Consider the following 22,755-nt stretch of genomic DNA (forward strand, 5'->3'; position numbering starts at 1 on the left):
GTGTAACCATCCAACAAGCTCACTCCTGATTGGTGAGAGTGGTTGCCATAGAGACATAGACTCATTCCGACTTGGACCAGTCACTGCTTACTGATGCCATCTGGCTCCAAAATAGCTACTGAACTGACGTCATTTGGTTGGAGCAGGAATTAAGTCATTTTCCATAAGTGACTTCACACTTACTCGATCCAGTTCTCATATACAGTCAATGGCTTCACACTAGAGACAACTGCAGCTACAGTATCTAAGGGCAAAAACAATGTACAATTTGGACAGATCATCAATCCAAGAGGAATATGACTTTCTTTAATAAAAAATACATCCAAATGCAATGAAAAACTTTTAAAAAATCTTAAAACTTTCTTTTTGATAAATTTTATTGAGAACTGTTTCGGTTTTTGCACACAGCATGAAGTATTGATTTAACCATTTCACTCACTGCTTTCATCAAACAGGAAAACAAGCAGAAAAAAGATTTTAATCCTAACAAGCAAAAGACAAGAATATTCATAAACATAAAACATAATAATATGTCTCTAATAACATTATAACATTCCTCTAATGCATTTTAAAACTTTACTTACACTGAATAAAAAGTTAGATAAATACTTTGAAAAATCTATGCAAAAAACATTCATTAAAATTTCACCATTTCGCATCAAGACCTGTGTTTTGCTGCAAAACCTACATTCGCAATGCAAAGAACTAAATACTTGAAACTGAAAGTTGAGAAAAAATAAATGTTTTAAAGAGGATGTCTGCCAATAAATAACAAAAAACTTAAAGCAGCCTGTTTCTGTTAGGTGGAAAAAGAAGGGAAGGGGTGAGTCTGTATGTGCAGGTGCTGTATGATGAATTGTAGCTTCTGAGAGAGTTTTGGTTTTAAATAGCTTTTTCATTTTTTAAATTAAGTTTGTTGCATTTTGCTCAAAATATTAATTTAATCTGATACTAAAAAGATGCAGCGGAAACTGTAATGGAAACTTTGTACACTAATCTGTAAACTCACTTGTTGGTTTCATAAACATGGAAAAGGAATGCTGAAACTGAAAATGAAAGCCTTGTTTGAGCCCACACATTTATTGTTGTTGTTCACCTTTCAGCGCATCCCGTAGGGGTTGGCTACAGCGCATGAGCTTTCACTGATTCGCACAGGTAGTTTAGCCGGGGGTTTTTACGCTGGATGTCCTTCCTGACGCAACCCTGTATTTTCATGGCACAGGGAGACCCAGATAGGCAGCAAAGCGAAGGGTCTTTCTCAACGACCCACACTGGAATTAGCTCATTGTACGCCCTGGGAATTGAATCCAGGTTTCCTGCGTAACGGTCAACCTAACCATCTAGCCACACCTATGAGTCAACACCATTAAAAACAAACCTTTAACACCTCAGAAATTTGCTAAAATAAAATTCACCCCACTCATAGATGTTAATAATTTTAAAAAAAGCATTGAATACATTATTTAAAAAAATGGCTGTACATTCATTTAGTTTTGGATTTAAAGTCTGTCCTTCTAACATGGAAGTCCACGAAAAATGTCTCCTCGGAAACCTACCTCTAGGGTCATTTGAGGAACTCAAAAATTGGCAAATCAGAGTTTAGTCAAATAGCACTTCACCCATGAAGAGAGCTTTTACTGCAATTTTACTGTCTCCTTAGCTTTTCTCTTGCTTCACTGGCATGTAGCCATTACTTGAGGGTTCAATGATCATGTTAGATGGAACCAAAAACAAACTGTCTAGTTTGCCATGACTTAAAAGGGGCTGTAAGACTGGACTCGAACACGACCCACAAAAGTTCAGATTGTTTTGTGGGAATGAAGGAGAGGAACATGGAAATGGAAAGTGGGTTGACGTGTCATTAATTTCGATGCTTTCCTGTTGACTCTCAACTGTGCTGTCAAGGCCTGAATCCAGGCTGGGAAGTTCAGGCGAGTCTGCGTGTGGTGTGGAGACTCGCTCGTAGTCAAAACAAACTTGAATGGGGTGCTTGGCCAAATCATTTTCGCTGCTTCCTATCAGCCTGAGGAAATCCATTGTTCCATCATTCTCTTTGTCCCACTCCTTCTTGAGTAGAGTTCGCTCGTCGACGCCATCCATCAAAGTAAAGCTGTCAGTCACTGCCTCTGCTTGACTGACCTCTTCAAAGCTGCACGTGCCTGAATCCACACTCTGCTGCCTGAGATGGTCAACTTTCTCATAGTCGGAAATCTGCATTGTTGTAATGTTGTTGCTGTCCTTCAAAAGAAACTTCAAGATTTCTTCTCTTGCCTCTCCTATTGTTTCGTTATCCTTCTCTGTTTTTCTTGTTTCTTTTTGACCTAGTGCAGGTCCCAAAGGTGTGCAGAGGAGGAGATCTCTGGAAGTCTGAGAGAACAAAGGAGGGGGAGGCGGGCAAAGTGCAGAATAACTTGGGTTGGAGAAGCCAGAGCTGCTGGACTCACAGTTGAAATTCTCTTCAAGGATTTTCTCTTCTGGTCTGATAGGCTGGACAGCTTTCACAGGGAAGGATAACTCCAAGGAGGCAATTCCCTCCTCCTTTAAACAACAGTCAAGGGATTCACTGGTGAAGAGCAGGCTTGACCATTTCTGAGGGACAAAAAGATTGACACAATTAGAGGGTTTAAAGACATGACGTGTGTGTTGTTATGCGATCTGGAAGACGTTTCATGATTTTGTAAAATATCAGAAGGTCATCCTAATGTTTTGTGTACATGGCTGATTCTTGAAGTCTTTGGTGCGGACCAAGCAGGTCAGTGTAGTGAGAATAGACTTTGCTACAGACGTAGGTGTTTGCAAAACAAATTATTCCGTAGATTAGAATAATCTATGCTGATATGTCAATTCAAAACAGTAGAAGTCCCACTCCGATCATCTTCTGGTCTATTCTAAAAGCCTTCGCGGTCTTTCACCTTTTGGATTATCTTGTTAAGGGGTCACCACAATAAACCAACTTTTACTGATATGCACAGGTGGGTTGGCAGGGAGATGTACCCCTATAGCCCCTTACAACCCCAACCTAATATTTCCACTGGAACTAAATTTGAGAACTATCCAGCTGTACAGCATTTTAGCCTGATGCCAGCTCAGACGTGTAAAATGAAGATCTGGTCATCTACAAGTGGATGCATCAGAATGGAACAGCGCAGGGAGCTTGTGGCCTGCCCAGCATATTTTCTGACACAAACGAATTTTTTGCCTGCTCCACAATGATTTGCAAGAAAAAAAACTAAAAAATGTAATTTAAAGCCTATTTCTTTAATAAATGTCCTCCTCCATCGTCAGAAAAATGCCACAAGAACATATTAAAAACACAAAAAACATGAGTATCATCGGAGGGGGTCTTTAATTTACTACTGAACTCTGAATGAAGCACATATCATTTTAAAACAGCAGAACTGCAGTTGCCTATTTAAAAAAAATGGATAAAAATGCCTACATGGAGAGAGGCAGCTTTTGAGGGATTAGGAATCCATGGACCTATTATCTTCTTCGCAGCGTAGATCCTAGAAATAAAATAAAAGGAAAATTTAAACATTTTCGTATTGAAATATATTTATTTACCTGATTCAATCTAATAATAAATTAGTTTAGAAAGCTGAGTTGTCTCCTCTTACCGGATAATGTTTTCTTTACTCAGAAAAGCAGCAAAAAAAATCAAGACAAATGCCACAGCTCCTGGTATGGCTATATTCCAAACACCCATAGATGTTCCTGTCCAACAGAAAGTATAGTAACATCAAATAACTCACAGTGGAGGAAACATTATACAGTATGCTCCCACCAGGGGTCTGCAACCTTCAACACTATAGTCATGTTCTCATTGACAACAACCCCATAGGAGCCACAAAATCATATTTTGTATCCTATAAAAATATAATACACTGGTTTGTATTGATGTTATTGTTACAATTATGATAAATATAAAATAACACTTGTTCTTTGAGCATAAATAAAATGCAAGCATAAAGAGGAAATACATGATATTAAATAGTTTTTAACTTTTGACAGAGATTCACATGACTTCCTTTCAAAATAAAAGGAGCCCTTTGTCAAATAGGATCATTTCAATGCAGCAGTAGGTACTGTAATGTCAGCAGTGATTTATTGAAAATTGTTTATTTTTAATAAATCAGTGGCACAGTGGTTAGTGCTCTTGCCTCACAGCAAGAAGGCCCCTGGTTCAAGTCCCGGCTAGGGGCCTGAACCAGAACATCAATGGGGGACCTTTCTGTGTGGAGTTTCCATGTTCTCTGTGGACTCTGTGGCTTCCTCCAACCATCCAAAAACATGCTTCATAGGTTAAATTGGTTAATCTAAATTGTCCCTCGGTGTGAACATCAGAGTGCGTGGGTGGGTGTGTGATTGTGGAAGGCTTTCGATCGAGGGATGCTTTATTTTAATGAACTGTAAGGGTTGTGTTGCTTTTGATTTGGTTTTTGTGGTTTTTGGTCGTGTTCTGAGATGCCCACAGTCACACTGGTTCCAGATTTATCATGATCCTGAGCTGTAATCATTTTAGTTAATTGCCCTCAGCCTATTTAACTGTCTGGTTTTCAGTTCATCCTTGTCAGGTCATCTGCTCTGTTGTGTCACCTTTTTGTTGCTCCATGGGTTTTGTCTTTTTCAGTTTGTTTATTAAATGCTTTATTTTCTGTCACCATGCCTGGTCTCCTGCATTTTGGGTCCTCCACCACCAGTCCATGACATTAACAACTCTGTATTGGCATTTTTTATTACCAAAAAGCATTACTTTGGTTTTATCTAGGTTCAAATATAGTTTGTTGTAATCCATCCAAGATTTTATTTTGCTTAACTCTGTGTTCACCACATTGATAAGTTCCCAATGAGTGTCTGTGGAATAGAATATTTGTGTCTTCAGCAAATAATGAGTTCAGAATTGATGCTTTGGGACACCACAACTTACAGTATCTCCTTGGCATCTTATGTAAAATCAGCAATCTTTTCTTCCCATTAAATAGCTTTTGACCCAAGTTAGCGCCAGTCCTCTTATCCCATACACTTTTAGTTTGTCTATGAGGATGTCATGATTGTCAAAAGTTTTTTTTATATGAATGAAAATTCCAGCTGCATATTTCTTTTTGTCCAGAGCATTTGCGATTTCCTCCACAGCATCAATGATGACCATTTAGGTTGATCTGTTTTTTCTAAAACCATATTGGTTTTCATTCATGATGTTATGTTTGTCAATAAATTTAACTAATTTATCATTGAATATTTTTTCTAAACTTTATCTTTTTTTCTTCTACTTTTTTTTGTATTGCTGCTGCAAAGTCAAGTCGTCGTAAATGAGAAATTATTCTCAATCAACCTACTTGGATAAATAAAGGTTTAAAAAGCTTTTTTGAGAATTGTGGAAGGAGAGAATGTATATTTATATTTCAAATGCTTTTGGAATCTCCCAGTTTGTAAATATAAATTACATATGTATGTTAGAGGCTTAGAGATACAATTAATCACCTTTTTGACCTCTTTACACTTACTTTTTAAAATTCAAATCTTTTTACTTATCTTTAACCAAAGACCCACAATGGAGGGGTTAAAAAGCCACATGTGGCTCCCGAGCAGAAGGTTGCAGACACACTTTTCTTTTCTTAATTCAACAAAAATTACAAGCAGGGATCATTGATAGGTAACAGTCTCTAATGCTCCAAATACATTGATTGGGAGTTTAAGATGATGTTGCTGTTCAAGAAACCACATTTGCTCAATCTCATATGTTTTACCTGATGGAGATTTTGGTCTTCCCTCACTTGACACCCAGATCAGAGTTGGGCTCCATTCACTCCAAATTCCCTCCACATTACTTCTAGTGGCTCGCACCCGAACCCGCGCTTCATAAGTCTCTCCTTGTGTCAACATCTCAGGGTCCAGTTGCCCCTCACACTCCTGCCCACAATTCAGTGTTTTCTTCTTCACAAGGGGGTCCTAACAAGAACCAGGGATTGAGTGTTTTATAGGTTCAACTTCTTACAATCTAACTGTAAAAATGTAATTCCCCCTCCTTCCCCCGACATGCATCTCTTCACTGAAATGTATTTACAAAGTCATAGAAGAAATTTACATACACTCCAGGACTGTTTCTGCAGTTTCCACTCCAGCTGTGAGGAAAAATCTTTTAGTATTCTATGCCTTGGAACGTGAGACAACCAGGACACTGTCGTCGCATTGATGGACGGCTTTCCTGGCGCCTTTACTTTTGCTGGAAACAAGACAAATTTAGGTCACTTCGCTGCTCCTCAGGTTTGGGGCTATGTCTCAATTCCCTCACTACTCCCTAAAATACTACATTGTGCGGGACTATCCAGTGCCCTGGATTTTAATTCGGACACCAGCTGACTACTTTTTTATGTTGTTTTTTTTATTTACACAGCAAATATGACGTCACTCATTTGCTGTACCTAATAAATGCAAACATTTTACTTAAGACTATTTAGGAATGCATGTTTTTTTTTTAAATAAAAAATTGTTCAAACACAATGCATTGTGGTCCAGTGGGCATCGATGCACACTAGTTTTCTCTCAGAGACTTCTGGGAAATTTCCAGGGCACTTTATTTTGGAATTGTAGATTTGGACACCTGCAAAATGGTGAACACCCTATATAGTGAACTACGTTGTGAACAGTGAGGGAATTCTAACACAACCACTGTAAATGTTAGGTCAGTGTTGCACGACTCTGGTCCTCAGGGAACACTGTCCTACATTCTTTGTATCTTGCCCTGCTCCAACACACCTGCCTCTAATGAATGCTAATATTAGGCTTCTGCAGAGCTCGATGATGAGCTGAATCAGGTGTGCTTTAGCGGGGGAACATTGAAAACATGTGCTCCCTGAGGACCAGGGTTCACAAACACTGCGACAGATCATTACTTACCATGGCAAAATGGCTTGAATAGTTTTGTTTCCGTTTTGGTCGGGGAACCGCAGTTTAGAAAGATGGAATATTTTTCATGACTCAAAAACTGAAAAACAAGTTAAGTCACTCTTTTAAAAAAGTTTACTTTAAACTTATTCAACACAGTCATAAAACCTTTCCAAAAGCATTAGATGATTTGCAAATGGAAATGCCCCACATAGCAAGAAAAACGGCGGTAAGCGTACTCACAGAAAAAGGTCTCTTGAAAATCATGGAGCACCTTTTTATAGCTGGTTTTGTGAAATCAACAGGCTCTAAGACACAGGATGCGTTCAATGGTGAGCTAAAAAGATAAGAAAATTAATGATCATTTGATTTTGCTTTACACAATGACATTCAGGGTTTATAAATAAATAAGTTGTTCTTCTTGTTACCATCCTTACATGGGAGACTTGGTGTAAATTCTACAAACAGAATCCTTGTGATTTGATACAGACGTGCTGTTCCACACACATGTGATGGTGCTGTTTAAGTCACTGTAGCAGCTGAAATCTGCTGGAAAAATGTGGAAGGGAGATCAAATGACAGGATGAGATACATTTATTTATCCAAGTGAGATGGAACAAGTTTAAAATTGTACTTACTTTTATCTAGATGATCTGAATGAGGTGAACAATGGCTAGTTGAAGCAATAGAGATTTGAAGAAACAAGAGCGGTAGTAACAAGGACATGAATCCTTTGATTTTCTCCATTTCTGTCATTTATGCTCTTCTTGAGTGATAAAGAACTCAATGGTGACTTTCCAAAATAACTGGAGTTCCAGTTGCACTCGCTGAAGAGCATCAACCACTGCCTTTTTCTTGTGAAAAAAAAACAAAAACAAATTTGTCTTGTGAAAAAGTTATTTAAAAAATAATTACATTTTGAAATTTCTTGATTGAAAGACTTCTGAAAATTAGGCAAGATCAACAGATATGTGCATGTTGCTGGATGTTTTTCTCCTGTTTGTGTCAGTGAATAAAACAGCATGTCAAATTTCCCAACATTTACATTTGAAAAGAAAAACACATGTGATATTGGCTCATTCTTGTGAAATTGTGTCACATATGGCCAAACTCAGGCTTCCTGCTGCTAAAAGTGGATTTTTTTCATCCAGTGGGAGCTCAGGTATCCAGGTTCCACCTTCAGCGAGAGTCAACTAAATGTGGATGTATCAATTCAAAACTGACTAAAGCTGATATCTTCAACTACGAAGGTAGGTGCTGTTCAAGTAACAAAAAATTCAAGTAACACATGCAAACTAAATGATTAAAATACTGATCAAACTGATCGGCCTCGATTACAAAAGGGGTTTATTCAGACATACCTTTGGTTTGTCTGAAGATTAATAACCCCTGTTGTTAAAGTAAAATATGTCCAACACAAGAGGCCGTCAGCTGGGCAGGCAGATGAGAGCTGACGGCCTCTTGTGTTGGACATATTTTACTTTAACAACAGGGGTTATTAATCTTCAGACAAGCCAAAGGTATGTCTGAATAAACCCATTTGTCTTCGAGGCCGAACTTTATCAATTTCAATCATGTTTGAAAATCTTTGGTGTTGGACCGGACGGAATAGGAAAGAAGGGAAGAAGAGAGAGGGATGTTAGAGAGAGGGGGAGGGGTAAAGGGGTAATAATAGGAGGGGGGGGGATAAAACTATGAAGCAGCATAAAGCAGCAAGTTTACTGGTTGTTTATCATTACAGTAAGGTTCAAATGTAGTACAAAAAGGGTGGGGCCTGTACACACACACTCAAATGTTATCAACACACCTGCTAGCTGCAAAAATGTCCACATGTCAACATATCCACAAAACAGATAGTGTTCACACACGCATACTTATGCCTTTAAACCAACTAGTGTGAAATATTTCATTCATTCAATCATGCAAACTATTAGTACAAAAGTGAGCAAACACCTGTGCTCAGGTGAGTGTTTATGTTTTCTAAAATGGATGGTGGAATGTGAAAAGAAGGAAGGAGAGTGCCCAGCCACCCCCACACCAAGACCCCCGCTGCAGCAGCAGCGGCAGCCGGAACCCCCCCCACGCCACACGGCAGCAGGCAGGGAACAACCGCCCCCCGGACAACCCAATCCGTCATCCAGGCCAGGGCCAGCAGGACCGTCGCGAGGCCCCCAGAGCCAGAGAGCAGGGAGGCACGGGGGGAAAGAGCGCACCGCCCCAGCCCAACCAGGAGAGCAGCTCCCGCCGCACCGGGAGAGCCCAACGCAGGGCCACACCGGAGAAGGGCGCCCACAGCCCCAGACGAGCAGCCCATCACCACCCAGGAGTTCCGGTCATTTAAAGCTTTTTTCCAGATGTGTATTTTTCATGGTGCTGCTCATTTACACTCTAAGATCAGTAAGACCACACAGCAGACTTGAAGGTTGCTCATGATGCTCCTTCATTCCCAGCCTACAGCTTATCTATGTAAACATCTTTGATACTGTCTGCCTGTTGTAACATCTTCTGCTTGCCTTTTCAGCACTGACTGTAATAAAATCTTCCATTTTGTCCTTTGGTTGCCATCCTTTTGGGTTGTCCAGACATTAAGCACTTCAAAATCTTCAGTCTGTTTCCTTGTGACATAATATTTAACTTCTGTTAAATTTATTAAAATGACAAATCAGCAAAGAATGATTCATTAAATGCCTTACCTGTCTGTACAGCAGCACAGGATCTGTTTCAAGCTGAGGATTTCATTTCAACTGTAAAAGAGCATCAGATCAGTCATTTAGTAGTGAAAACATCAGAGGTCTGCATCAGCTGCCACCTTCTTAAGTCAATAAAGATGTAATGGCTGAATTCTCATCAGGTTAATCTAAGTCAAATGACTCAGATGACTACCGGTATATCCCTCTGTATGAACCAACCCTCTTTCTAGAAAACATTGGGTCTTACTGGTAAAATTTATACTCTGAATTCTTCTCACCTTTTTAATCATACGCTGACCTATGTTTTTATCTTGAAATCTTCTGTGAACTAAACCACAGGCAGTAGTTAACAAGGAAACAAGAAGCTGCCTGCGTCTTTGTGGGTTTTTACCTGTTTAAATGATAAACTATTGCAGTGTGCAAGTATCCATATTTTGGACATTGAGGTATGGGTTTGTATATTTTCCTTTAACTGTTGCTTATGTGTTATGTATTTTTAAACAAAAGCCTCACCCTACATAATGTGTATTTTTCAGACAAATTGAGGATAGTAGTGCACATGAAAGAGTTTGACATTTCATCTGGTAAAAACAGGATGTAAAAAAAAAAGTTGTGTGGGTTTTATAAAGGATTTCTGGAGTGTGGTCATTGCAGCCCACCACAGAAGGATCCCAACAGTCTGAAAAAAACCACCTGTGTTTTGCATCATTGCACAATGGTTCAGTAGAACACAGGAAAAAATCAACAAGAAATTACAGTATGTCAATGCATGATTTTTTGATGTATTTAAAGGCCACCTGTGCTATGGCTGTTCACGTCGAAGCAGGTGATTTATTTAATGTATTTCTAAACCGCCTCAAACAAGCAGATTGACGAACATCTAGTCAGCTACTACTTAAAAAAGATCCACCTTCTTTCTGTGAAACCCACTGTTTTTTTTTCTTTTCTTTTCTTTTCTTTTTTTTCTGATAACACCACTATTTCCTGTTTGGTAAGAAGGTTCTCTTTCAGTGAATGACACACAAAACCAACGTTTATCAGATATCAAGATGTGACTTTCTGTCATTAACATCAATTCATAGTTTAAATTAGGAATACAAAAAAAGTGAAGAGGGCATTTCCAAATATGAGTGTTATAGGAAACAGATCAAATATAATAGTAATCAGGAAGTTGAGAGGGCTGTATTTGCTTTGCATTGTTGCTCATAAAAAAGTTTTTAATTCATAAATGGTTTTGTTGAACTAAGTCTAACAGTGTTGACTTATAGATGTTAAATCTCTTTGGTATTCATCTTGACCATCTGCCTGTTTAACTTTAGTATTTTTTAGTTAATTACGTCTACACTCAATATTGTTAAGTAGGGGTGCAACAATTAATCGACTTAATCAATGAATCGGTTTATATCCCTAGGATCCAACCAGATCAATCCTTTAAGTTATTAATCAAATCGAATCAAATCGACCCATACCTTTTTCAAAATGATTTTAATATGAAATAGGTCTATTGAATTGATATTGGAAAATACTATTTGGATTGAGGCCCAATAGGTTTAGTTTACTATAAAACGACTAAGTGACATCACGGTGAACAAAACACGTGAAGGCAGCAAAACATGATCAATCCATCATTACACTCCAATATGTAGAAACATTTAGAATTTTGTAAAGACATGTGACCATACAGTGAGGTAGAATGTTCTAATGTTCCCTTTGTTTTATTTTGATGTGGAAAACCAACAGTGGTCTCAACTTGATGAAGTTAAAATGTGAATGAATTTGTCATTAATTCTTGTTTACTTGTTTGATTGTAATTTACACTTGATTATCTTGCAAGAAATCTGGAAAACTTCACCAGGTATTTATCTCTGAGTCACACTAGTTTAATTTTTGGCTAAGGATGTCATGGATTGATTTTAGGTCAGAGATTTAGATTGTTTAAAATGAACCAATATTGACATCTCAATTCGCCCTTATATTTAAAATATGAAACATAAGCTGTCCTTATATTTGCATTACTAATCCCATCCATACTACTGAAATTCTCAATTTTAACATTAATTTAGGGGAGGATTGTGGTGAGAAGGTGAATTGCATCTAAACGTCAATACTGTAGAAAAGGTTAAAGAAGCGTGTTGACCTTTTTCCTGTGACCGGTACTTTACATGCTGTCAGATAAGCTAAAACAATACAAATGTCAGTTGTTTCTGACTAGTTATTTTTGAAGAAGTTAAGAGAGTAAGAACTTTTTTGTTGTTTTTTTGGAAATGTCTTTTAAAAAAACTTTTCTGTCATCCCAGGAAAAATATGAACGGTAACTGTGTATTTAGACAAGCAAAAGTAAAATTATTTTTTGTCTGAAAAATGTGTTTAAAAAAACGTTTATTTCAAGTTTAGTTTGGCCTCATGAAAGGTCATGAAAACCTTTCTGCCTGAAAGGAATCTAAGTTGGATATTAGAGTCATTCTTTGAATGCAGCTAAGACAAAGACATAATCTGTCTCACTGTTCCTTGATATTGTTTTGATCAACTGGAAAAGAATTTCATGGAATTGTTTGAATGGCACGACAAAAGAAAACATTACAGTTATCTGGTTAGGGAAAATATTTCTCATATTTGAAATATTATATTGAACAAAAAAAGAAGGCAGTTTTACAGAATGGTAGAGTTAAAATATGCTGCATCAAACATTAGCATTCATATAACCAGGATGAAGATGAAGTCATACGCACTCAAAGGTACGCCAAAACAGCAGTAAAATTGAGGGCAGTCAGGGTAATAAGGTTACCAGAGACAAAAAAAATAGTTTTAGATATATTCCTCTTAATTTCTATAGTTTTGTGACAAGACAAAGGATAATATTTATATTCACACCTGAAATTTAATAAAACTTTTTTAACTTGGATATTTATTTTTAATTAATGAATTTGAACAAAAAATAAACACCATTGCTATATAGTTAGATAGACACAATCCTTAAACAATATTAATGGAATTGGTGTTAAAAGAAATGCATTTAAAGGAGTTCTCTTTAATAACCAAAAATTTAGGACACAGGGCTGCATGGTGGTTTGTAGGTCATAACTGATTTAAATGTATGGGTTTAGGAGGCTGTATGTTCTTTTATTTAAATATTTCAGCAACCTCCAAACACAGATTATAAAGCCATGTGTAGGCATGTAAGGCTAATCGAGCAACTCAACATAGAAGTGAACTAAGACAGATCAGTAAACACCAAGAAAGACTCAAACCCATAAAATAATAACCACATTGGTGGGGAAAATGTGAAGAAAGAGGACGTACAAGCATCCTGTTTTCAACAACAGCCATTTCTGAACTTTTTTTTCTTTTCTCTGTCTTCCTCTATCTCATTGGAAACAAAAAGAGCTTTCTCTCACACAGACATGGGTTACTGATTGGTTGCACCAATCTAGTTTGAGGTTGCGTTTTTTATGCGTCTGAGTGACAGAAAATGGAGAGAGAATGACTAAAGAGTGTGTGGTTTTCTTGTTACCGTAGAACTCAAGAAGGGGAAATCCAAATGTCAGGGGAAGAAAGCCATAAACAGAACAGCTCTTTGAAAAGGCCACTAAAAAGGTAGACTGACAAAATAGCATCTGACATCTGTCTGGTTTGATTTTATCATTTGATTTCAAGACTGATGTCATGCTAGCATAACCAAGTGTGAGGCAAATGGAGCTCAGTAAAGTGTGACTTTGAATTCATCTCATCACGTCTGACCTGGATGGGATTAGGTATGCTGGGCATTGGATTATTCATCTGAACAGCTCCAATCTGTCAGGAGACAATCAGAGGAAAAGTGAGAAAAGAGTGTCATAAAGTCCTTTGCTCTGATGGAAGTACTATCAGGTTAAACAGAGGTTTTTAGTCAGTCTTTGTAAAATCATACTTGTGTATCTCTGTCTCATCACACCTCCACATTCTTCAATTGACATTGTAGATTTTCTTGATTTGCGTCACCATTCTATATTTTCATCTCTCATTTCTCTGATGTTCTCACTGACTTTCTTTCTTTCTTGATGTTTTCATTTCCTATAAAAAGAGGTTTACCCCTTGAAGTTGATCATTTAAAAAAATTTAACTTTTTTGTTCAAAAAAGTTAGGTTTTTAAAGTAATTTGATACCCAACCTATTCTCTATTCTCTTTTTTATATAAAAAAACATTTGATTGGCCTGAACATAATGTCAAAAATAATAAAACATGACAAATAAACCTTATAATCAATTACACATTATTGTTTTATATGATGATTCCTTTTTTAGTTTGATATATTAAGTTAACCATTGTTCTGAAAAAAAAATTACAAAATGTTTTTCTGCTGCTTATTGTCTGTAGGAGTAATACACACAATGTTTTTAATAACATGTTTTGTAACTGCACAATAATGTTTGGTTGAGTAGGCAGTTAAAGGGTTAAAATAATGCAAAAGCAAATTTTCAGTAAGACCAAGATGCGTTCATCTCTGAATTTGTTTCTAAACTTAATTTTCTATCATTTTGTCATCTTTGATTTGAAAAAAAATTCCTCAATAAATATATTTATGACAAGTGAACTGGCATCATGTTGTACCATACGTTCATTCATTTCTTACCAACAAATCTTTTCTCACCAACAACATGAATCAATTCATCAAAAGCAGCCTAAATTCAAAGTTAACTGACAAAAGAGCTTACCTGCCAAGTAGTGAGTAGCGTGTTGTAATTTCTTCTTCTAAATTCAATTTAAAAAAACAGCCTTAACTCTGAAAATCTTCCGGTGGAAAAACTTTTTCGCCTGTGCATCGCTAAAGACTGTTTTACCGCTACTAACTGACGCACAGGAGGAAAAAAAACCCATTGTGGCTAAGGTGGTTTCCTTGATAGTAGTAGACCTGTCATTTATTCTCAAAGTCTCCAAAGGGAACAAGTTCATGTTAGTTTGTGTCACAGATGGACATTTTAAAGTCAAAGTTCTTATCGTTTTTTGTTTGAATTTATTGGCTCAAGGACCCCGTTTTTAGAGGTAATAGTAATAGTAATAGTAATAGAATAGTGTGAACCATAGTTCACACTCTGGTAAACACTGAGGTATGAATAGAGAGAGTAGAGCCCATGTGTTGAGCTGAAAGTTATTGTCCCATTTTATTCAGAATCAAAGGCAGCACTGAAAACCACAAACAAGCTGAAGGTTTCCTTTTACTGGCTCTTTTTTATGATCCGCTATGTCCTTTAAAAGCATTATTTAACAGTTTTGTAATTTCAGTTGACAAAAAAAAAGGGCCATATATGACAAAGAAATCACCATCTCAGCAACCTTGACCTCCAACTGTTTCTCACAGCCATTTGTAAGCTTCTTGCAATTTCCTTAAACTACATTCTTTCTATTCTCTTGACAGACATTATTTTTTTCCACTGGTCCATGGTTACCCTTTTCACTGGGAATGACATCACACCTCATCTAATTTTGAAATTCCAGAGTTTCTTCTGTATATTCAAACTTTTGGATGGTTGCTTTAACAACAAGCTGTTTTTGTAAACCGAGTTGGTAAATTTTCATGTGTTGACAGAACTTTTTGGACAGAGAATGTCAAAGATGACAGTTTGGCAGGACAAAGCCAATTTTTGAGCTCTGTTCGGTTCACTCACCTGTCAAATAAAAAGAAACATACTAAATTAAACTTCATTAGTTATTTCTGTATTTTGAAAAAATTTGTAATGTGTTTTTACAGTTTACATGTTTTGCAGACCGCATGTTTTTTACACTTTTGCAGCTGTATTTATTTAATATTTATTTCTTTATTTAATAAGAATCTCATTTTTGATAATAATGTTTCATAATAATTTTAGTAATATTTATAATTAACTTATATAAATGTAATTTGTGATGTCCTTTATTGATGTTATATTATATAGATTATTTCTGAATGTCCTGTTGCTGCCACAGATAAATGAAATTTCCCCATTGTGGGATTAATAAAGTATATCTATCTATCTATCTATCTATCTATCTATCTATCTATCTATCTATCTATCTATCTATCTATCTATCTATCTATCTATCTATCTATCTATCTATCTATCTATCTATCTATCTATCTATCTATCTATCTATCTATCTATCTATCTATCTATCTATCTATCTATCTATCTATCTATCTATCTATCTATCTATCTATCTATCTATCTATCTATCTATCTATCTATCTATCTATCTATCTATCTAAATCCCTTCTCGCCATTTGTCACTAATTTGAAATGTACCAGTCTAATCTAGGACTGCTGTGGAAATTTAGCATCACCATAAAAGCAAAAAAATAAATAAAAAATCAAGAATTCTAAGTGTGCTATGAACAAACTTCACACGGCTTTCAGTAAACAACAGACTGCCCACCCCGATGCTGCATTTATTGTTGCTGGAGATTATAACCTCTCCAATTTAAAAACAGTGCCCCCCAAAATTTACCCAAATGTTTTTTGCCTTCCTCATTCTTGTGTTTCTTTGTGCAGGCTGACTTTGGCTCTCTGGGAGGAGTCCGCCCTCTCCCTGGTGGCCCTCAATGGAGTGGCACACAGCCTGCACTTTAGGTTAATTTGTTTGAGCTGTATTTAAATGGTTCTGTTAAGTGGTTCTGTTAATAAAGTATATATTGATATTGATTGCTTGATATATCACTGGACATACTGACCCCTCCCCCATGCATTCCAAACAGGAAGTACCTGCTGGTTCAAAATGGCCAAAATCCTATAGACTTCTATAGAGAAATAAACATTATTACTCAGTCAATCTATTTGTCTGAATAACCATTCTTCCTCTGATACCTTTTTCTTAACATCATCTTACAAATTTACTTTTTTTTCATGATATTTTTTCTTTGTCGGAAGTTATTACAGTTATAAACTGACTAATCAGGTGTATCAGTAAAAGCATGTGGTGCCCACTAGCCCCCACCTCGAATGTTTGATTGACAGATTCACCTGAGCCGCTTTCAGTGAAAGGGGATGGACATCGCACAAGCTCACTCATGATTAGCAAAAGTAGTTGCCTTAGAAATGACTTAGACTGACTTAGACAGACCAGTCACTTTGGACTGGCTCAAAATGGCAGCGCCCGTATCGTTTGAAAAGTCTATGGCGATAATTAATTTTTAGAGCAAAGCATTTTTCCTTAGTAAAATCTTTATTAAGGAAGCACTTTTATCTGTAAAAAAATAAAATAAAGTTAATTTAGCTTGTGTTTTTTATGTCAACTGAATTTTTGTGCGTGTCTGGGATGTGTATCAAACCTATAGTTGATCTCAATGTCTGGTTTGTAGAATAGTTTTATTGTGGAGTCAGTTGCTATGAATGTGGGCTAAACAAAAATGTCACTGAAACCACCCTGAGGGTTTGCTATGTTTACATTCTCACCTGGTGCTTCCTGTTTTCTCATTCTGTTTCCTTTTCTTTCTCGCAAGCTTTTTAAGGACCCCTCGCACACACACACACACACCCACACAACGACACACACACACACCCACACAACGACACACACACACACACAAAGTTTACCTAGCCACCAGTTTAAGATATTGTATTGGTTTCCATTGATTTTATGCAGCCTAACCCCATCTCAGCAAAACCAAGACTGGGTGAAGTCCAGCCCTACAGTAAGCTCCACCTAACTGCCAATCCGACTTAGGAATTGCATTTTTGTCAAACTTCATTAGCAAATACGTTTATGTATCTTCATAATCTTATCTTATTACCAATTCCCAAGTGGATCCGACTTGAACTTGAGGCGCTACATATAAACTAAAAGACAGTTAAAGGTTGTTGTAATCCAATATACTCCAAATCATATAAAGTTGAAAGTCCATCTCCCTTCAATCAAGATCATTACACTAAGGCCCGTCCTCGTTGGGCGGGCTGGGGTCCCGCTCTGTGGTCTAATAGCCATGGAGTGGGCCCTGGACTGCTCTGCGCTGGGCGGGCGCTGTGGTAGTGACCCCTGTGGTCGGGCTGGGCCTTGGAATAAATGGATCCCCATTATATCGTTTCCTCACAGCAGTACCAAGCCAGACCTTCTTTAAGCTGCAGTTCTTTGTTTCTGTTCAGGGTTCTACAGGGGGAACTGGGTAGGTGGGGTGTGGGGGTGTGGGTTGGGGGGGTGGGGGGTGAGGGAGGGGTCCCATCTTTGTGTGATTGTCCTTTGTTTGCTGTTTTTAACAATTTTCAGTTTTTATGACTGTTTTATCTGCTTTTATGTGAAGCACTTTGTGTTTTTAACTGAAATGAAAGGCGCTATATAAATAAATAAAGTTTGAGTTTGAGTTTAAATAGGCCCAACTGTATTGTGATGATAGAAAGCATAAGTGTTCACAAAACATGGTGAGCAAAATCTTAAATTTGACTCATCTTCATGTGGCAAATCTGAGAAAGCAAATTCCTTCCAAAGGTGAGTTTTTTTTTTTAGATTATTTGCACTGTGAGAGCATAATTATGTACATCTTCCCCTTAGACCAGGGGTGTCCAAATCCAGGCCTTGACGGATAATCTACTGCTGGTTTTCCAGAAATCCTGCCTTATCTATTGTTGATTACCTGGATCAGGTGTGTTTAGCCAATAGGGAGCTTCAGTGGCAGGTTGGTTAGAAAACATGTAGGACACCTGCCCTTGTGGACTGGAATTGGACACCTCTGTCTTAAACGATCCATCCATCCACCTTCAGAATTCTCTGAATCCCTTTCGGGTGCATGAGGTTGGTGAAGACTGAATACACCCTGAACAGGTCACCAGTCTGTTCCTGGGCCACATACACACCGAAGAGGAATTTAGAGACACCAAATTCACTTATGAAGCATGCTTATGGGCTGTGGGAGGAAGCCAGGGTGCCTGGAGAAAACCTACACATGCAGGATCCCTATTGGGATGTGAACCATGACCTTCTCTGTGTGAGATGAGAGCACTAACCACTGCGCCATCGTAAAACCCCCTTTTAAACTTTTTAACATGAATTTTCACAACAATTCTAAGTACGGATGACTTTCTTTGTGATATTGTGTCACTTTTAAAGGTATTTTAGATTGTTGTATCCATGCAACCTACACAAGCCTTAGTTTATTGATTTGACATGATTGTCCATTTGTCTGTATTGTAGTATTTACACACTGAAGTAAAGGTTAGGCAGTTTTAAACCTTCATCTGTCACCTACATGTTTCCTTCCTCTGTAAGCTATGAATGTGGTGTTTATAGAGTTGTAACACGGATGTTCAAAAGTATATCTTTTCCATATCTCAAAATGGTAATGTCAAGTAGAATCTGTGTAAATCCGCATAGTGAGCTATAAGTTTCAACTAAAAAAAGAGCCCTTTTGACTTCGAAAAATCTTAACCTTAAAGAAAATGAAGTAAACTATTTCATCTGCAGCTTTTAGCTGCCACACACCTGTTTTCATAATCCATTTTCTAATTTTAACTCATGTTGTCGGTTAAAAACAAAAAAAAGGTCAAGTATCACATCGCTCATGCATTTTGCACCACAAAATGTAACTTTTGCCTTTTGTCCACCCACAGAAGAAAACAACCAGAGAGCAGATTCTCAGTTACATTCTTTTGTTTTTGGAGGATGAAAAGTTCCAAAGTTAAACGCACTTTGATATAGACTATAGACTAGACAGCTTAAGGAAAATATTAGAGAAATACCTGTACACATGCTCCAGTCTTTTGTTATGACTGACATTTTCCCCAAATGCCACAGGATAACCTGAACAATTCTGCCCTCCAGTGGAAACCTAAAAACAAATTCCTAAAGATAAATATAAAATCACAAGATCGAACAGCTGCAAGGGTACTAATTATTCCAACATTGGGAAATTTATAATGAATTACCAACCCTAAAATAAAATAAAAATGTAATAATACAGCTTTTACACTTTATTTGAATACTATGAAAATTCTCAGACTAGCACTGTCATAACAAATCTTTAGACATGTGTCACTTTAAAATTTGGGCACAGCTCTGCTACTGATGGCAGTCAGTCATTTATTTATGAAATCATGTATCCAGTTTACATATTAAGACACTGGATCACAGTATTTGTCTGTGCTGCTTGACATTTTTATTTATCTTATCTTATTTTATTTATCTGCCTTGATTGAGCCACCTAGTGAAACACATCAAAACTGGGTGAAATCCAATAATATGGAAGGTCAACATGTGACTGTAAAAAATCCCTCTTTTCCTGTTGAAGATTGATCTGGGCCAACAGGGAAAACACAGATACCTAAATTCTTAAATCACAATTAAAACTGCCTTTTTTTCCCAAATGTTTTGCAACAGTGAATTTTGAACTCCTCATAAAAATGACCCTACTGTACCTGGTTGAATGAAATAAATGGAGAATCAAATACAAAAACAACTGTTATTGATTTATACATTGAAATCCATATTCAATCTTGTGTCATAGGGATTAAAATGACTCCCTTGCAGCCTGTATGCTTTTTAATGGAACCTGTCTGTAAACTGTTTTTGCCATTAAAAATTAAGCCATGAACACAAACAGCAAACTCTGATCCGGACTTCTCTCAACAGGACAGCCTAGAGAATTTTGTGATGATGTAATAAGAGCAACATGTTCCAAAGTCCCCTTTGTCTTCTGACAATTCCCTTTCTGAGTGACGGTTCTACACTGAGTCACTCCCCGAGAGAGACCCTCCCCAGGCCCCCCACATGAGAATCTCAACTGAATTCTGTTTGTCTGTGTCAACTTGATACAAAATATGTCTTACACTGTATAGTATATGAAATATCGATCTTTACTTCAGAGAAGAAAAAATAGGCTTGTGGCTGCTGTTTTCAATCCCATGATTGGCATATTTCTAGTGATGACCAGTAAAATCAGATTTTGTCACCATAGAGTTGTAGTAAATGGTAAATATTCATCTTTAAAACTACCTACAGATTAATGAATATTCCATTGACTGTAGAACCCAACATAATAGAAAGAAAGAAAGAAAAAATAAACTTCATACATGCAGGCTTAAAATTAACCCATATTAACTTAAAATCCCCAGTTAACCGATTAAAGAAAATGTTGAAAGCGTTTAAGCTGCCACAAATGGTTATTAAAGTAATGACTAATCTGACATTATTTGCCCAATTAGTACCTTATGGCAGCAACAGCATGCTGTACAACCATCACAGGTCATTCAAACTTTAGGAACTAATGATACAATAAACCTTAGTGTAAAAGCAGACACACAAGTCAGGATCCTAATCTTACAAGTAAAAGTAGAGCAAAGGTTGTAGAAGAAAATAAAAGTGTAAAAATTAATATGTTGCAAAATTTAGGCCTACTTAAGTTTATGTCATTGGCCACAAAAGAAAAAAAAAAGTTGGTCACAGATACCAGAAAACGTGCATCCATAGCTACGAGGAAAAACCCTGTTCTTTATCTTGCTTCTCCTCTTCTTCAGATAGCTGTGACCTTTTTTAGTCCATCTCTCTGACTAAACCAGTTTTCACTTAGGTGACCTTATTGTTTTGTGTTCCTTTTTTTTATTTGGCTGTTTGACATTAAAAATGCAGAATTTTACATAGGTACCATAGTACCATAGTACTATGGGGTTGTACCCATAGTACTCCTCGTACCTAAAACCACTACTGCTCTCTCCTTATTCATTTCTTATGAATTTTAACACCGAAAACATATGTATGTAAGAAAATTGTTTTTAATATATGTTCTGCAAAATATATCTTGACCAAACAGCAACCATTTGACATCCTTTATGTAGTAAAATATATATGTTTGACAATTGATGAAGAAAGCTGCCTAAAAATGACTTGTCACTTTGCTGCCACTCCAACAACGCTCTACTGTGAGATAACACAAAAATGATTGTTGTCAAATTGACACACTCACCAGCTTGGGTCATAGCATGAAGGTTACTCCCCCAGGCTACAGGCCAACAGTACCCCAGAAGCCCTCAGTTTTGTACAAGGCACACAGCATCCGTAAAGAGCATTCTGACTGTATTTTTAAAGAGTGACTTGAGTGTAAAAATGAGCCTCCCATGAAGCTCTTAAAACAGGAAGTGGGAACTTCCTTTTGATTTCTCTGTCATCACCTCTGATACATCAGAGGCCATCTGTGTAATATTCAGTTTATACAAATAGATTAAATATATTTTTTCAAATAATAACTGAATTCCAACCTGTGCTCTATAAACATGTCACCAAAAAGACTTTTTTTGTGTTGTAGCTCAGTTTTTTTTAAATAAAACATTTGTGGATATTTGTAGATACCATTACAAAGTTTTGGTTGACCTTTGGGTTGTCCTAATTTCAGCAAAAAAACCTCCTGAAAGTCCAGTTTAGTATCTTTGTAAAGCTGACTGACTGATGGTCATGGCACATGTGTCATTGTTCAAGGGAACTCAATATTTATAGAAACTATGTCATCTGCAGGTCACCAAAAACTGGTTTCTTAAAGTCTCTGTCCGATGATTTTTTGATCTATTTTCAAAGTGTTCCCAGTAGTCTTTTAAATATGATTGTGTCGTTTTTAGCCCAAATCAAAAAACCTGTACAGTTTCTTAGGACATAGTTTTCGCAAAGCGTCAGTAGTTTATTAGAAGTTAAAATACCTCCCTGTTGCTGAGAGCTCGGAGCAGGGAGCTTCTGGCCTGTCCAGCGTACCGTATTTTCACGACCACAGGGCGCACTGGATTACAGGGTGCAGTTTCAGTTATAGGTGCTTTTCTGTATCTAACACATACAAAAAGCACACCAGGTTTTAAGGCGCGGGCACGTTAAAAACTTAGCGGTAAAACATGCATGCTAGTGTGTGTTTTAAAAAAGGCAGCAGGGGCAAAACCGAGTTGGTTGTGATTTCTTTTTTATTCTTTCAGTCATCAATTAGCATCCAAAAATACATCAAAGTCCTCATCTTCTGTCTCTAAAATGAACAGCTGGGCTAAGTTTCTATCAAACACACCAGGTTCCCCTTTCATCATTGTCAGAGTCCGTCTCGTTGCCGTGCGGCTCCTCATGAATGATGCCGGCTTTTGCAAAAGCTTGAAGAACAGTGCAAGCAGACACATTAGCCCAAACATCTACAATCCATTCACTAATTGTGGTGTAACTCGCCAGGCGCTGCTTCCCAGTCTTAGTAAAACTGTGTTCACCATCTGTCATCCACTGCTC

The 22,755-nt window shown here is 37.2% G+C and overlaps 1 protein-coding gene across 4 annotated transcripts; it reads right to left on the reverse strand.

Annotated features, from left to right (window-relative positions):
- Nucleotides 1-359: 359 nt before the first annotated feature.
- Nucleotides 360-21,597, reverse strand: LOC105354598 (colony stimulating factor 2 receptor subunit beta). 4 transcript variants are annotated; one of them, XM_023958957.2, is made up of 12 exons: nucleotides 14,268-14,400; nucleotides 13,314-13,367; nucleotides 9,579-9,629; nucleotides 7,524-7,739; nucleotides 7,323-7,431; nucleotides 7,129-7,222; nucleotides 6,898-6,985; nucleotides 6,090-6,223; nucleotides 5,748-5,949; nucleotides 3,618-3,714; nucleotides 3,440-3,506; nucleotides 360-2,589 (listed from the first exon to the last, which is right to left on the reverse strand). In XM_023958957.2, exons 4-12 carry the CDS (start codon nucleotides 7,639-7,641, stop codon nucleotides 1,657-1,659), a joined length of 1,842 nt encoding a protein of 613 aa, XP_023814725.1. In that variant the 5' UTR covers nucleotides 7,642-7,739; nucleotides 9,579-9,629; nucleotides 13,314-13,367; nucleotides 14,268-14,400; the 3' UTR covers nucleotides 360-1,656. The 4 variants fall into 4 exon arrangements, with proteins under 4 accessions (XP_023814725.1, XP_023814715.1, XP_023814724.1 ...); XM_023958947.2 differs by having other exon boundaries at nucleotides 7,323-7,434; XM_023958956.2 differs by lacking the exons at nucleotides 13,314-13,367; nucleotides 14,268-14,400 and adding an exon at nucleotides 21,473-21,597 and having other exon boundaries at nucleotides 7,323-7,434.
- Nucleotides 21,598-22,755: the final 1,158 nt, after the last annotated feature.

Source organism: Oryzias latipes, chromosome 1, assembly GCF_053564925.1.
Source record: "Oryzias latipes strain Hd-rR chromosome 1, Olatipes_Hd-rR_3.1".
NCBI lineage: Eukaryota > Metazoa > Chordata > Actinopteri > Beloniformes > Adrianichthyidae > Oryzias > Oryzias latipes.

Coding starts and splice junctions, on each gene's coding strand:
- LOC105354598 (XM_023958956.2), bottom strand. CDS start 7,641: ATGACAGAAATGGAGAAAATCAAAGGATTCATGTCCTTGTTACTACCG. Junction 7,435..7,523: donor TTCAGATCATCTAGATAAAA/GTAAGTACAATT, acceptor ACATTTTTCCAG/CAGATTTCAGCTGCTACAGT. Junction 6,224..6,897: donor ATTCAAGCCATTTTGCCATG/GTAAGTAATGAT, acceptor TCTTGTTTCCAG/CAAAAGTAAAGGCGCCAGGA.